This window comes from Diachasma alloeum, unplaced genomic scaffold, assembly GCF_001412515.2.
Source record: "Diachasma alloeum isolate Michigan unplaced genomic scaffold, Dall2.0 Dall_scaffold_00210, whole genome shotgun sequence".
NCBI classification, from domain to species: Eukaryota; Metazoa; Arthropoda; class Insecta; order Hymenoptera; family Braconidae; genus Diachasma; species Diachasma alloeum.
The window spans coordinates 1,647,385-1,662,764 of NW_021680375.1; the positions used below are offsets into that span (position 1 = coordinate 1,647,385).

At 39.3% G+C, this 15,380-nt stretch overlaps 1 protein-coding gene across 2 annotated transcripts; it reads right to left on the bottom strand.

The window, feature by feature from the left end:
• Positions 1 to 1,113: 1,113 nt before the first annotated feature.
• Positions 1,114 to 13,793, bottom strand: LOC107036668 (venom carboxylesterase-6). 2 transcript variants are annotated; one of them, XM_015254777.1, is made up of 8 exons: positions 13,573 to 13,793; positions 9,457 to 9,754; positions 7,808 to 8,005; positions 7,527 to 7,705; positions 3,025 to 3,526; positions 1,784 to 1,907; positions 1,552 to 1,724; positions 1,114 to 1,273 (listed from the first exon to the last, which is right to left on the bottom strand). In XM_015254777.1, the coding sequence occupies exons 1-8, from the start codon at positions 13,765 to 13,767 to the stop codon at positions 1,254 to 1,256; spliced, it is 1,689 nt and encodes a 562-aa protein (XP_015110263.1). In that variant the 5' UTR covers positions 13,768 to 13,793; the 3' UTR covers positions 1,114 to 1,253. The 2 variants fall into 2 exon arrangements, with proteins under 2 accessions (XP_015110263.1, XP_015110262.1); XM_015254776.1 differs by having other exon boundaries at positions 1,114 to 1,724.
• Positions 13,794 to 15,380: the final 1,587 nt, after the last annotated feature.

A 15,380-nucleotide genomic window follows, 5' to 3' on the forward strand; every position in this document is an offset into this window, starting at 1 on the left:
AATTAAGAACTCGAAAAATGACGATGTAAACATGTATATGTCACATCGTTACATGTAAATATGTTATATATCAGATATATTTCTGTATTTTTGGAACTCTTTTTTTAGCAGAATAAGCCGAATGGTTTAAATGCTATAAATAAAAAAAAGAAAATATCCGCCAAAAATATCATAAGTAGTTAGATTTTCAAATTTTTTTTCCGAATCTCTGGGCCGTGTACCGTGTATAAGGCGAATTTTCATAAAAGCATGATAACTTTGAGCTTGAATATATAATTAAGGGTAACACTGAACATAAAAAATCTCACGGGACTTCTTTGAGTATATGATCTAGCTCACTTTTGATTTTTTTTCGATTTTTCCTAGATCTTTAAAATTCATCATTATGTCGATTTATGCTGGTGTTTTAACACTCTGTTAACCCCAGTCTGGTCATCAAACGAAACCCTGCGATTGGTCACCTCCGCGGGGATTCCCCGCCGTGTTATTTAGGCTTTAGCGTTGTCGAATGCACTTCACACTGCCCGGACGCGTTTAGCGAGATTCCGTCAACGTCGCGTCATGGGCAATTTCATTTAACATGGGAAAAATTATTCATGTGTCGAAAATAATTTGTTGTCTTTAGAAATTTTGGGAAATATGTTGTTCTAAAAATTACTATAAATTTTAAGACGCTTCAATTGACAAAGTAAAATTTTTTTGCTTTTTTCCATTCAGCCAGTTAATTATAATTAAATAAAAACGACGCGCGACGAGGTTTCTCTCATAGGGTGACCAATCTAGGGTTAAATTTTCTTATTTATGATATAAGGTGCCAAAAAAACAGCGCAAAAAAGTCCTGTTCTGCAGTCCAAAAGCCGAAAAAGTAACTGAGCTCCCCAAAGACCAAATTTTTCCAATCGGAGAGTGAACTCTCCCGGAAAGTAAGAACACGTGGACTCCAATACTCACCCCAGTTCAAATCCCAAACAAACCAAAATGTGTCTCCTGTTATGCACCTTAACAATTTTATCACAATTATTATGCGCATCACTCGGGAAAAATTTGACCAGATTCGTAAGAAAGCCACTGCGCGCACCGCCTTGATATAACGAGCGCTCTATTCAATCAGCCTAAGATTTAAAGATTATTTTTTATTTATAGAATAGATAAAATTACAGCTCCATTTTTTTTCTCCGCTTTCCCATTCAAAGTTCGTCATCATCCATCAAATTCCGAAGGTGGACCACCTGTTTCGTCCGGTTGAGTGGAGTTCAACAATCTCCGTAATCTCCTGAATGGCATTTCACAATTAATGGCTCGTTAACGGTTTATTTTCAGTAATTGAATAATCGAGGTGCATTTGACCACAAAAAATACATAAGTCGGAATGTTACCGCGACAAATTGCTGTCCATAAACAAAATAACATGCTATTACATATAAAAGGATTACTCAAAGGCATCAACGTTTTTTCCAATCTTGACATGCTTGACGAATTATACATCTTTGGGATTACAAACGGAGCAAAATTGTCATTGGCATTGGCGTTAAAATTCATCTCGGGATTTACCAAATCCGTCAGTGGGTATGTTTTCGTCAAAATCAATGGATTCCCAGAATTTCTTATCTCCGAGGTTTGAATTCTCCTCGATTTGCAGTTTCTGGGGGCCAGAGATGTGAAGATACTTGAGGGACTCTTCGTATGGATTCAATTGTGGCCATTTGACGCCGATTCTGGGTGATCTAGATTTTGAAATCCGTGATTAGTCATTCGGGAGATTGATATCTCTGAATTCACTTACCCATTCGTGGCGAATGATGTCCAAATGTCTAACAACGTGTTCTGGACGTTGAGGGATTTGCCGGTCACCCAGGGCTCGTGATCACGACGAATTACGGTGAAAACGTCATCGCCGTGCGAGACACCTAGAAGAATAGTAAATAGATCACTTGATGATACCAGTATTAATAGACCGAAAGGCTATTTCCAGAGAATAAGAATGACAGTTATCCACAGTTTTCAGTATCAAATTTACGAGTAGAAATTACTATTATTACCATTAAGAGGCTACGTCCCCTGCTCGCTCCGCTCACCAACCCCCATATGACTCCCATAATTCTTATTCTGACCCTTGTGACCCTCATTCTGATCCTCATTATACCTCTCCTGACCCTTAATCATATGACCTTTAACCAAACACTCGTGACCCTTATTCTGAGCCTCATGACCCTTCGTTTCACCCTCATGACCCTGACACTGAACCTTGTAACCCTTATTTTGACTCTTATCACCCTTATTCTGACCCTTATGAGCCTTATCCTGACCCTCATTCCCATTATTTTGATACACGTGACCCTTATTTTGACCCTCATGACCCTTATTTAAATCCTCGTGACCCTTAATTTGACCCTCGTGGCCCTTATTCTGACCTTCATAACCCTGATTCTGCACCTCGTAATCTTTATTCTGAACCACGTAACCCTTATTCTGACCCTTACGACTCTTATGACTCTTATTCCGACCTTCATGGCCCTCGTGATCCTTATTCTGACCCCCATGACGCTTATTTTGACTTGCGTGGCCCTTATTCTGACCCTCATGATCCTGATTCGGAACCTCATAACTCTTATTCTAACTCTTACGACCCTTATTCTGACCCTCATGGCCATTACTTTCAGCCTTGTGACCCTTAATTGTGACTTCTATTGGAAGCTATAACGACTGGGGATTACTAATATAGGAGTGAGGGCTAAAACTACTCTAAACTCTAACTACCAAGATCCCTGGTAAGAGATGAGGAATGGGACAAGGTTGGTCAAGGGCCAGCATTGGGCCGTCCTCGGCCTGCTAAGGGAACATGGCAAAAAATTTCCAAGTAGCATTAACTATAAATGCGCGATTTGTCTTAGAATTATAGCACTAGTATCAACAATGATGAGAGATATTGCTGGCGATTCCGAATGGTCATTACTATAAGCAATGCTCATAGTTGTCTCATTGATTACTAACAATGTCAGACTAATTAAAAAAACAAAAAATTACCGAAACCGTCCTTCGTACGGATGTAGTCATCACTGAGACTGAATTCCCCTCGATAACTGTAGAAATAGAACCAAACTGGACTGCGATTGGCTTTGGCCATTTCCCTAGCTGCTTTCTCGCCGTCCACGACGAACAGTCTATCACCGATCATATGGATAAGCGGCTTGGCAGTCTCTCTGTTAATCTGTTTAGCATCCAAATAATGTTGTCTGATCTTCTCTGCGACATTCGCATGCTCCGATTTGGGAATAGTGTAGTTGTAGTCGAGTAGATACGGTGCAATCAGATCCCAATTCTGATCTAACTGTTCCATGTATTCTGGGTTAGCGACAAATTCAGCTGCCGGATAAAGTCCTTCCTCTGAAGTCACAGTTGTCAACCACGGGACATCAGCAGCCTCACCATTCGTGATGATATCAATTGGTGATCGGTGTATGAACGAGTGGCTGGATTTTTTCTCAACGACTGGGCCGAATGGTGTGTAAGGATTAAATAACCATGGCTGTGAACAATATTATGACAACTAAGGTAGGGGAGAGTCGGACAAAATGGGACGTTTCATGATCTTCTCTAGTTGTCAATATCATCACTTATAAGTGGTCGGATGATTATTTATTTATTTTTCCTGCCATATATTCCCTATTCGAGTTTTTACATTTTTTTCTCCTTTTTTTAAGCTTCATCGGCCGACTTCCTCTTCAACCGCATCGTATTGTACCCCAAGAGCTGTACCCCATGTACAGACTCTCCTGTTGACCAAGGGAAACCATGGAAAACCTTGGTTGACACGAACGTTCATCGACCGAGCTTCATCGGATAATGTTTTCCTAATACTTCTCCGATGATTCTCAGTGTCTAGACTTCCGTTCGACGGTTTCCGAAAGATTAAAAATTCCAATTGGCTCAAGCCGAACTCGAACTCGCGCCTCACGGGTCCCGCCGTCCGGCGGAGCGATTTAACCACTTCGGCCTCCGTCGCCGGTCATCACTTATAAGTGAAGATATTGACAATTGAAAAAGATCCCAACACGTTCCATTTGGCCCGACCCTCCCCTATCCCTAAACCCAGGTGGGAATTTATCATTGGTTCAAGCTTGAACCAAGGTTGGATCAAGACTAGTCTAGCTTGGTTTAAGCTTGGTTTCCACGCTTGAAAACCATTGCGAATTCTTAGTTTGTAGTGCTCAAGTGACCGAATTTAGGTTATATAGAACATATGTGCAGTGTGTGGTAGGATCATTAGAGGTCTCTTGCACCTCATTCTTAGATGCCCTCTTTATAATGATATCAGATCTGATTTCTTCCCGAAATTTTCAATCTCATTGCAAGATTTTTCGCAGCTTGAAAACTTCTTAATTCGTGGTAATTTTCAAGACACAAAAATCTTCTGTAATTTCCTCGCCACATGCTTCAACAAAAGGTACAATTCTGACATTTAGTTTACTCGGTGGCTCTTGTAACTAACTATACATTTTATATAGCCAATGTAAATATCCCAAGTAATTCGTTACGCAAATGATGATAATTACAAATTATGATAATTTAATAGCAAATTAAAGTTTTTAGTATAATTACTCTCCCCATGCAATGGGACATTGTATCCTTATGCATTAATAAATAAATAATAATCGGAGGTTAGACCAAGGAGAGTCAAGCGCGAAATTGAATAAAATATTGTTCCCAATTGTGAGCCACAGTAGTGGTCACACGGCTAGCATGGGGTTCCGACGTCGTCTAAAATAAACAGCGTTTATTCTGGATAGTACTTGGATGGGTGACCGTTTAGCCCTACCTACTCGAGTGGAACTGCTGCCGCCAGGCGCAGGTGTGGAGAACTACGGTGCCCATCCAGTCAGTGGACGGATGGGGACAGTAGGCTCCTGCAATCGGCCGGCTATACGACTGGGGTTTTCAATGATTTCGAAAGGCATAACAGACGAATGGGGAGCCTATCAAATCGTAATGGTAGTAGGAAAGATGAATAATATGAATAAAAAAAAATATTGTTCACAATATTCATTGCAGAAATTCCCGCAAAAATGTATTCAACAATGAAAAATCCAAAAAAGTAAAAAAAGAATTGCTAACTCGAACGAAATACTTGGATATCCTTAAGGGGTAACAGAAGGCCAACATTTCTTCGAAATTTTCAAACAAACTACCTGCTCAAAGTTATCAGTATTTTTTGAACCCAAAGTACATTGACCTTCATCATCGCCTCCTGGAGATTGATGTGCTTTGATTTGTAAAAATATCGATAAATTTGGGCAGGAAATTTATTGATATCTTTAAGCGGTAACAGAAGGCCAACATTTCCTCGAAATTTTCAAACAATCTACCTGTTGAAAGTTATCAGTATTTTTTTAACCCAAAGCACATTGACCTTCATCATCGCCTCCTGGAGATTGACGTGTTTTGATTTGTAAAAATATCGATAACTTTGGGCAGGAAATTTGTTGAAAAATTTGGAAAATTGGTCGCATTCTATTACCCCTTAAATGAAATGGCCCGTTATGCGACATTACGGGAAATTTCGTAAACCCGGACTACTCCCGGGTAATGTAGAGTGAATTCGGCAACGCTGAGACCTAAATAACCCGCCAGGAATTCCCGCGGAGGTGACCAAGTCTCCAGGTCGCGTATGGTAACCAAGCTAGGGTTAATAGAATCGAATTACTTTTAACAACACCGTTAATGAAGAGGTGCTTCACAAACGCTGTCAAAACGAAAATTAACGCCAAGCTAAATGATAAATATACATTCCCGTAGACATTTCAAGATCGAACTTTGAGGAGTGTCGACTGCCAGTTCCCAGACGAGGGATCGTGAGAAATAGTACGGAAAAGGAATTATTCCCAATGAGGTGCTGTCAGTCGGTCAAACGACTGTAAACTGTACTGTCAGCAACTAAATAGATTACGCAAGGCAATCGAGAAAAATCAGAATTGATCATTAGAAAAGGTGTCATCGCCCGTCACGATGACCTAAAGACCTCACATATCTTCGGTGACTCATCAATAATATGTGAGGAAAAGTTTTGAGGAATCCACCATATAGCTTTATGTGACGTGAGAATAGACTGATGAAAGATTTTAGTCATAAATGTGACAGACATTACAGATCTGTGCAATGTATTCTAGATACTGCGATGTTTTTGCGATTTGTATTCGTGCGAGAACTTCCGCTATTTCAATACGAATCGCCGTCATGACGTGTCTGTTTTCTAGGAAAGGGTTTTCGTATGTAATACCACAAGAGCATGGTTGCAAACAAACGAAGGAATCAAGTTTTTCACCTTAAAAAATCACGAGTACGAAGCACCAGTGACTTTCCCTAAAAATTTTGACGAGTTCGTCTGTATGTAGGGAACCTTTAGGAAAATACCTAATTAATTTTGAAGCTCGAGTGGTATTTGGAAGGGAATTTTTCCATCCAAATTCCGGCCAAGAGAATTACACTATGAAACAAAACCTATATGTCAGTTCCAACGAGGGGCTCTCACCCGACCAAGAAATCTTTTGTTTTTCATATATATATCAACATGGAAAATTGCTACTCGCCAACCCCTATATGACCCCCATGATCCTTATTCTGACCCTTCTTACTCTTATTCGGACCCTTACTCTACCCTTGTGACCCTTAATCTGACCCTCGTGACCTATATTCTGACCCTCATGACCCTTAAACTAACCCTCGTGATACTTATTTTGACCCTTGCGATCCTTATATTGAACCTTTTGACCCCTATTCTGACCCTCATGACCCCTAATGTAACCCTCGTAACCCTTATTTTGACCCTTGTGACCCTTATTCCGACCTTGTGACCCTTATTCTGGCCCTCATGACCCTGATTCTGATACTCGTGACTCTTATACAGCCCGTTATGATCCTTATTTCGACCCCCATGATCCTTATTCTGACCCTTCTTACTATTATTCGGACCCTTACCGACCCTTTTGACCCCTATTCTGACCCTCATGACCCTTAATCTAACCCTCGTAACCCTTATTTTGACCCTTGTGACCATTATTCCGCCATCGTGACCTTTATTCTGGCTCTCATGACTCTGATTCTGATGCTCGTGACCCTTATACAGCCCGTTATGATCCTTATTTCGACCCTCATGACCCTTATTCTGATCCTCAGGACCCTTATTTTGACCCCCGTGACCCTCATTTTGACCCTGTACCCTAATTTTGGAGTCCTAATTTCGAGTAACAAATTTTTATCACCAGAAATCGATTTGGATTTTTATAATATAGAGAGATACCGTGTTGATCATGTAAAGCAACAGTCGAATAGTGCAATTTTATTGGCTAACGTTTGGATGGGAAAAATTCTCAGTGTGAAATGTGTGATGTAGCCCCAAACACTGCCCTCTGATTGGTTAAAAGCAGAGTTGCAGAAAATGATCCCTGAAATTTTGATTGGGATATACTTCATAGCATCGAATACTGCGTTCTGATTAGCTAGAAATTATCATGGAAACGTGAAGAACATACCATAAAATTGCCAACTAATTGAACAATACTCTTCGCCGGTCTACTCTTCAAACAATCGACCATCTCTTCATTATCCCTCGTCGGACATCCCAGAATGTCTGCAAGCTTCTTCCCTTTCTCCACTGAACGCTCCGTCTGTGTCCAACAATCGAGGGCCGTTCCGCTGAACGACATTCCGGCTGGGAATCGAAGAAAAAAGGTACAAATCATTTACGAACAAAGGTGAGTAGAAGACTCTAATTGAAAATACAGCATCATTCTCACTGCTTAATATCACATACCGTGGAAGAGCCCCCGACTCAGGGGACTGAGGTAGTGATAATGAACACTTGCGCCACCGGCGCTTAAACCAGCCAATGTAATCTTCTTCGGATTACCACCGAAGTATTTGATATTTTCAAATACCCATCGCAGTGCCATATTTTGATCCTTCAGACCCATATTCCCGGGTACGACTCCATCCCCGGTACTGAGGAAACCTAGGAAGATTAGGGATGGTAATTAGGCGAATTATCAGTTCCATCAATTTTCCATGTTAAATACTGTCTCAACTAGTGGACTGGGCTGTTGGTCGCTCGCTGCGCTCGCTCCCATTGCGGGTGGGTTGGTAACGGATGTATTCATGTGGGTCTGACCCGTCGGACGGGTCGCACCAACAACTTCCCGATATTATTATTCCTCCCATTTTGACTAAAAGAATCCTTTTCAACTCTCAATACTCTGTTTATTTGTTCATGAGAAACCCTTGTCTGTGTTCGTTGCTTTTTTGTCATTTTGAAATTTTCTTTCCGGGAAAACTCAAAAACCACTGAACAGATATCAGCCAAAATCTAATCCGCTCTAAGTTGAATGAAAACCTATCGATTGAAAAAAAAAAGTCAAATCGGACAATTCGTTCACAAGAAATCGTTAACCAAAATTTTGACCATGTACAGTCGCGGACTTAAGTTCGTGAACAGCCTGCACTTGCATCCTATGTGTTTTGTTCATGAACTTTAGTACCCGACTGTACATACCTAGTAACACATACACACACACACAGGGATTTTGTTTATAGTCATTTTCTAGTTTCCGAGTTTGGGAAGTATGCAATACTTAGGCGAAGAATCGTGAGGAGCAGTACAAAAATGGATTTATATACAAAGTTGAATATGTCTTAAACTAACCCGCCGATTCAGTTTATTTTCAAGACGAGCCTTCGCAAGAATAAGAAGAAACTTCATACTAAATTTCAAGTTAATATCTCGATTCTTTCAAAAGTTAGAGTGCGTATAAGAATATTGAGAGAAGAAACTGAAAAATGGAAAGATCTCCAAAGCCTTGTATGAACGTGTTTACATATTTTGATCGATTGAAATAGAAAACATCGAGGTGAATATCTGGAAAAAAAAGTTAAACTCAATTGACTATTTTTTTCACCGAAAAAAAAGCGTTTTTAACGTTCTCGAATATTACTTTTACGTCCGTGCATTTTATACTGTATCGCTCTTAAAAAATTACCATGTCAGATTAAAAAAAAAATTGTCGCGAAAATTCAGTTAAAATAAAGAACATCTTCAAGTTTTCACCGGATGGTCATAATAATTTTTAATTTAACATTTTCTCGGCGTAAGACAGAGACGTCACTTTCTAAAAAATTAAAAATAGCGTTTGCTTTAATAAAAAATATCCGGTTTATCCCAATGACCACTAAATATTTGAACGAATTCATTCTCATCCCACCATAATTGATTATTTTTCCGCCCATTAGATTTTCATCAACAGAACTTCTGTATTAATAGAAAATATTTCCTCACACTACAGAAGATTAATAGAAAGTATTTCCTCCACTGATGATAATTTACCTGTGATGAGAGTCCAGCAACTCTCATGAACCGATAAATTCTCGAGAAATGAATGGGTGGTCATTAAGATAACGTAAGTCTCATACCAAGTGGTCCTAAACGGTAGTTAGTAGTAACCATCACTAAATCCCGGTCCATGAGGTAATCTGGACGATTGCCGCTGCCTTCACCAAATTGAAACGCCCCTCCGTGAATGTAAAAAATCACCGGAAGGAGTTCCGTTGAATCTTCTCTAGTTGGAGTGTACACATTAAGATACAGGCAATCCTCTGCACCTTCCACTCTCTCCGGTGGATTCATAGGTACATGAGAGTATTGGAGACATGGGGCTTCACGACGCATGGCTAATAAGGTGCCCTGCCAATTACCAAACTGTTGTGGAGGCTGCGGAAAAAAATGAAAATAAAAGCTTGAGAAGAAAAATTCGTTAAGGGAACAGGTGGCTCGATTTATTATCTTGTGACAATTTATCCTGGTGGTTAGGGGCTAGACTCGATTGGTGCTGAACTGTAATATAAGTTATATGACCCTGGTCATACCCGCGTTGAAAAATTTGTATTCCTATTTTTTAATGGATCAAAAATATCGATAAACCTTCTGTCCCTTCGCGATCTGAAGAATTTAGTCTTAGGCAAACTCAGTTGATCGATTTTTGCATTGGTTTTGAGGTGAATTTTTGACCCAAGCGCATACGATTTTTAGTCTAAAAGTGGCATAACTATTAGGCTAAAAACCGTCTTGGTCTGAAGTCTTTTTTAGTGATGCCGCGAGACGCGGGAGGAACGAGACGAGACGAGACAAACGAGACGAGAGACATGAAAAGAAGAGACGAGAAGAGTCATTCGAGACAATGACAGAAGCGAGACGAGACGAGAAAAGCCGGTCGAAAACGAGAGAAATGGGAGGCAAGACGAGAGTCGAGAGAGCCTCCCCCTCTCTGCCCCTCAGTGTATTTTTTTTCCGTGCAAATTGGATTATAGAGACGAGATAAGGCGAGACGAGATGAAACAGGAAGAAAGAATCTCAATTCTTGATGAGACTAGACGAGAGAATCTCTCAATTCTCGACGAGACGAAAAAACAAATTGCTCTCGTTTTTCGATACGAGACCAGACGAGAGAATGCTTTCCTCACAAGGAGACGAGACGAGAAGATGCAGTTTCTTGTCTCATCTCGTCTCGCCACATCACTGGTCTTTTTACCTATGTTGGTCGGTATTTGCTCTAGTTGAATTATTCATTTGGTCGGTTCTAGACGGGATTAGAAAAAAATGGTTTGACGCAACTTTTAAGCCAAAAAACGACTGGGTTTGAAGTTTTTATTCTTATGTTGGTCAGTATTTGGTCCTGTTGAATGGTTCATTTAATCAGTTTTTAACTTGAAGTCAAAAAAAGTAAAAGTTTCATTTATAAAAAAACAAATTATTCATCCGTAAAAGCTAAAAAGGGGAGATCTAGTCAGTCTATACTTAAGGAAGAGAACTAAACTTTTCAGAGATTCTGGTCTGGTGCAAAGTGTAGTTTTGACTTCTAACAATTGCCGAATTTTTCAAGCTGCCCATCTTAGAAAATTCTTATTAACAAAAATTTTTGCAAGTTCAAGTATTCAAAATTTTTCAAAAGTTCCACCAGTTGAAAAATTTCAAAGTCCACCGACTGAAAATAGTTCTAAGTGTATGAAGAACTTGGAAGAATTTGGCGAACAGTAACTACATTCTGATCGGTATTTTCTCTATTCACGTATTCTCATTTGACTGACCAAAGCAACTTTGAGGTCTTTAACCGACCACCCCTGGACGGATCATACCAAAACCGACCAAATTTGTCGACCCGGGATATCGACGATAGTAGCTATGGCAATGGGTGGTCCACCCTCTGCATTCCATCTTACAGCTAATAATTAAATCAAATTACAGCTGGAGAGTTTCAGAAAATTTATTATCTTCTATTTAAAATTAACGTCTCACATTTATAAGGACCATTATATAACCAAAAATGTATTCTGTAATGTCATTTAGATAAGATAGGTAGCCTAATTAGTAAATATGAGGCCGAAGAGGGTCGACTTTATCGATATGAAGTCATGTATACTTCCATAATATTGATAACGTTCCACACATTTCAGACTCACAATGATCCTGATTATGTAAAGAATTACGTAACTGGAGAAGATCAAAGGAATAATTAAACATTGGTTTAAATTCGAGTTGGGGAACAAAAGCGCGGATATCTTGGAAATTAGAATCGATAAAGTGGGCCTTTTTCATGCGGATGTCCATATGGAGAGGACTCAGTTTGTCGGTATCGAGGTGTACACTGAGAGAAAAATATAATTCTTCTGACTATATTCCATCACCATCGAATTATAGTCAAAAAGTCCTCAACAATTTTTCATGGGTTACGGTAATTATGACCAGAGAAGTAATTACTACAATGGAATGTAGTCATTGCAACTATTTTATAGTTCTCCTCACGATAGATTTGTCGTGGTTACTTTTGAATTTTGGTTAGTTTAACTGCATTTTGATTTGCAAAAATTACGCTTGTGAAGTTACGATAATGTTATGTGCCGCATACAAAAAAAATCGTATCGTTCACCAAATGCTCAACTATTTTCTTATTGTAAATCGAACTTCGGATTTTTCTCTCAGTGTATACTCTGGTAATATTGATAATACTTCCCATATTTTACGCTGATAATATTGATAACATTTCTCATATTTTACGCTGAAAATAATCCTGATGGAGTAAAAAATGACGGCGTTGGAGAAAATAAAAAAATTCAACATTCGTTTAAAGTAGTATTTAACAACATTCAGTTAAATTAGTATTTAATTAGTGGTAGTGTGATGCACGCTATTGCCATTTATCGCCCGATCGTTGGAACAGTTTGAGGCCTCGTAAGTAGGAGTTAATTCATTTTTCAGTATATTTTATTTTATATTTTATTTTATTCAATTGAAGAAGTGAAGGATACGAATTATACTGATGCATTTTTTCGTTCTTTAGGGAAATTCGTTTTTTTCGGAAATTTCTGATGAATTTTATCTTCTCGCCTATTTTTTCTGCAATTAAATACTTTTCTACTTCTGTAGTCGAATATCAGAGCTTTCATTTGAATCTCGATATTGAGCCTTTAGCAAACATTTTAAAAATCTGAGAAATAAATTGGAAAGTTTACTTTTGGAGGAAGATTAATGAAATAATTTAAAAAGTGTGATTTTTGAAAATTACGAGGTCTTTCTATAAATAATTTATAAACAGTTTACCAGTTTATAAACAATTTTCGACCATAAAAATCATTTATTCGAAATCGTAACCAATTTATGCATATTCAGAAATTTACTAGAAATTGATTTCATTCTTAAAAAACTAAGGCTTCCGAAAGTCCAAACAATTTCAATCATTTATTTATAAAGAACGAATGTTTTCAATAAATCATAATTCTGGGCAAAATATAACTTAAATGACGTTGAATATTCATGATTTTTCTCCAATTTTTCTCACGCAATTTAGTTGACAAATTTTTGGATTTGAAAATGGTTGAATCGATGACTACCAATTAAAGTGTCCAAAAAGTTATAGTGGTTTTTAAAACAACATAATTCCTGAATTCATAGAGAACACAAATTATTTCCAATAGATGAACTATTTTGTTCCATGAAGGGGGAAAAAATTGAAGCAAAATTACCGAACAAGTACTTGAAGTAATCGTGAAGTGTACTCGATTTTCTAATGGAGTGATTGAAGCTATTTGGTTTCCAAAAATTAATAATTACTGATACGAAGACGATTCCAAAATTCAGGACATGGTAGGAGTACCGTTACCGCTTAAATGACCGCCCGTTACGCGACGTTGCCGGAATCTCGCTAAATGCGCTCGGGCGGTGCAGAATGAATTCGGCAACGCTGGCGCCTAAATAAGACGGCGGCGAACCCCCGCGGAGGTAACCAAGTCGGAAGATCGCCTATGGTGACTAGAGTAGAGTTAATCAAAGAATGGGCTTCGCAGTTCGAATCCTCGGAGTCTTTTCATCAATCCCAACCCAAAAATTCATGTGTCAACTCTTTTTTCACATAGTTTCGTCCGGACAATTTCGTTGAAAAATCAGATAAGCCCCTGGGTCATATATACATGGGTTGTTGTCAGGCTGTAAAAATTAAAGAAACTTTGAAGCTAAAACTAAACGAAATCGTCACTCACCTCAAACCGCAGTTTTCCAACCGGCGGTTTCGCGTAGGGAATCCCCTCAAAAGCCCGGAATTGCCGGCCATTGAAGGACGTTTTGTAGTACCCCTTGAGTTTCCCCAATGGAGTCTTCACTATTGGATTCACATCCTCATTACCAGAAAGTCTAGCTACTAAAGCGAATAGCACAATCACCCCCAGACACTTCATGTTCCCCTAGGTAGTTAACTCGACACTCGGAGACAAACTGAGAATTATCTCCTTCTGTCTCCTCATATTTATCGATACACTCTTATCATTATGGAGCAGTCATCTCATCCACGACCTGTTAACTGTTTTTTCTCATGATAAAACCAATTGTATACGATTATGCTAATCTCAGTTCAACGTTCAATCCTTTTTATGTTGTATGTATTATATATATCTATCACTATTTGGATAAATCAACATGTTTTGGTATTAATCGTTGCATAACAGCATAACTGACGACTGTGTATTCAAAATTATTACCTAATTTTCGGAAGTCCGTCGGAAAACCATTGAACGCCATCAGTTGCGGAGAAGTTTTCACCCCGGGGAATAACCTTTTCCCGTTATCGAAGAAAAATTGAAAAATGATTTTTCCTCAGCCATCTGATTCTGCAGGTCAAAATTGGTCCAATTTTTTCCTCGAACAAGTGGGAAATTGCTTTCGTCACAACATAGTCAATATATTTTTTGTAATAAATTAGCGATTTGCTTCTGAATGGAATTTCTACGACAATGTATTTTAAAATTCAATGATTCATTCAATCCAGTTGGCAGCCAACATTGTCTGGACGCCGGTAGCCAAGGTTGCCATCTAACATTGCTCCGACGTTGGTAGCCAACATTCCCCAATGTTGGTATTTAACATTGCTCCAACGTTGGCAGCCAACATTGCCCCAACGTTGGTATCCAACATTGCTCCATCGTTGGCAGCCAACATTGCCCCGACGTTGCCAGTCAATATTGCGCCGACGTTGGTAGTCAATATTCTCCAACGTTGTCAGCCAACATTGCTCCTACGTTGGCAGCTTACACGGCCCCAACGTTGGTATCCAACATTGACCCAACGTTGGCAGCCAACATTGACCCCACATTTGCACCCAACATTGCCTCAAAGCCGGCAGCTAACGTTGCCTCAACGTTGATATCCAACATTGCTCCAACTTTCGCAGCCAACATTGCCCCAAAGCTCGCAGCCAACATTGCCCCAATATTGGTATCCAATATTGCCTCACGGCCGGCCGCCAACATTGCTCCAACATTGGTAGCCAACCTTGCCCCAACGTTGGCAGCCAACATTCCCTCAACGCCGGCTAAAAATACCCTACTCGAAATTCCGATGCTAAAATTAGTTATTCTGACACAAAAAATTTTAAATTTCGGATTTAACGAATACAATGCTTTTCTTCGGAAGCAAAAACAAAAACTGTTTTTTCCCGAGGTGAACCTCCCCTTAACGTCTCATTCAATAGACGTCTCAGGAGGATTAACAGTAGATCTCCTACGTCGTGAGCCTTCTATTAATCTCAAAACTGTCTTCGTAAGCCTGAAGGGTAACAATTCACATTTTATCTTTGTTCATCCTCACCGATACCGAGAAACCTTGGCATTCCTAACGTTTTCCTGATTAAAAGACAAGATTTGTCGCAGAATTACTTGGAATAGTAAAAAAAAGAGAGGGAGAGAACGGAGAATCATCATTACGAGATCTTCGAGTTCTCTTCAACCTCTGTGATGGGAAGTTACATTACCCCAGGTGCACTACAGCGTGGGCGACCAGTCCTCCCTTATACGTG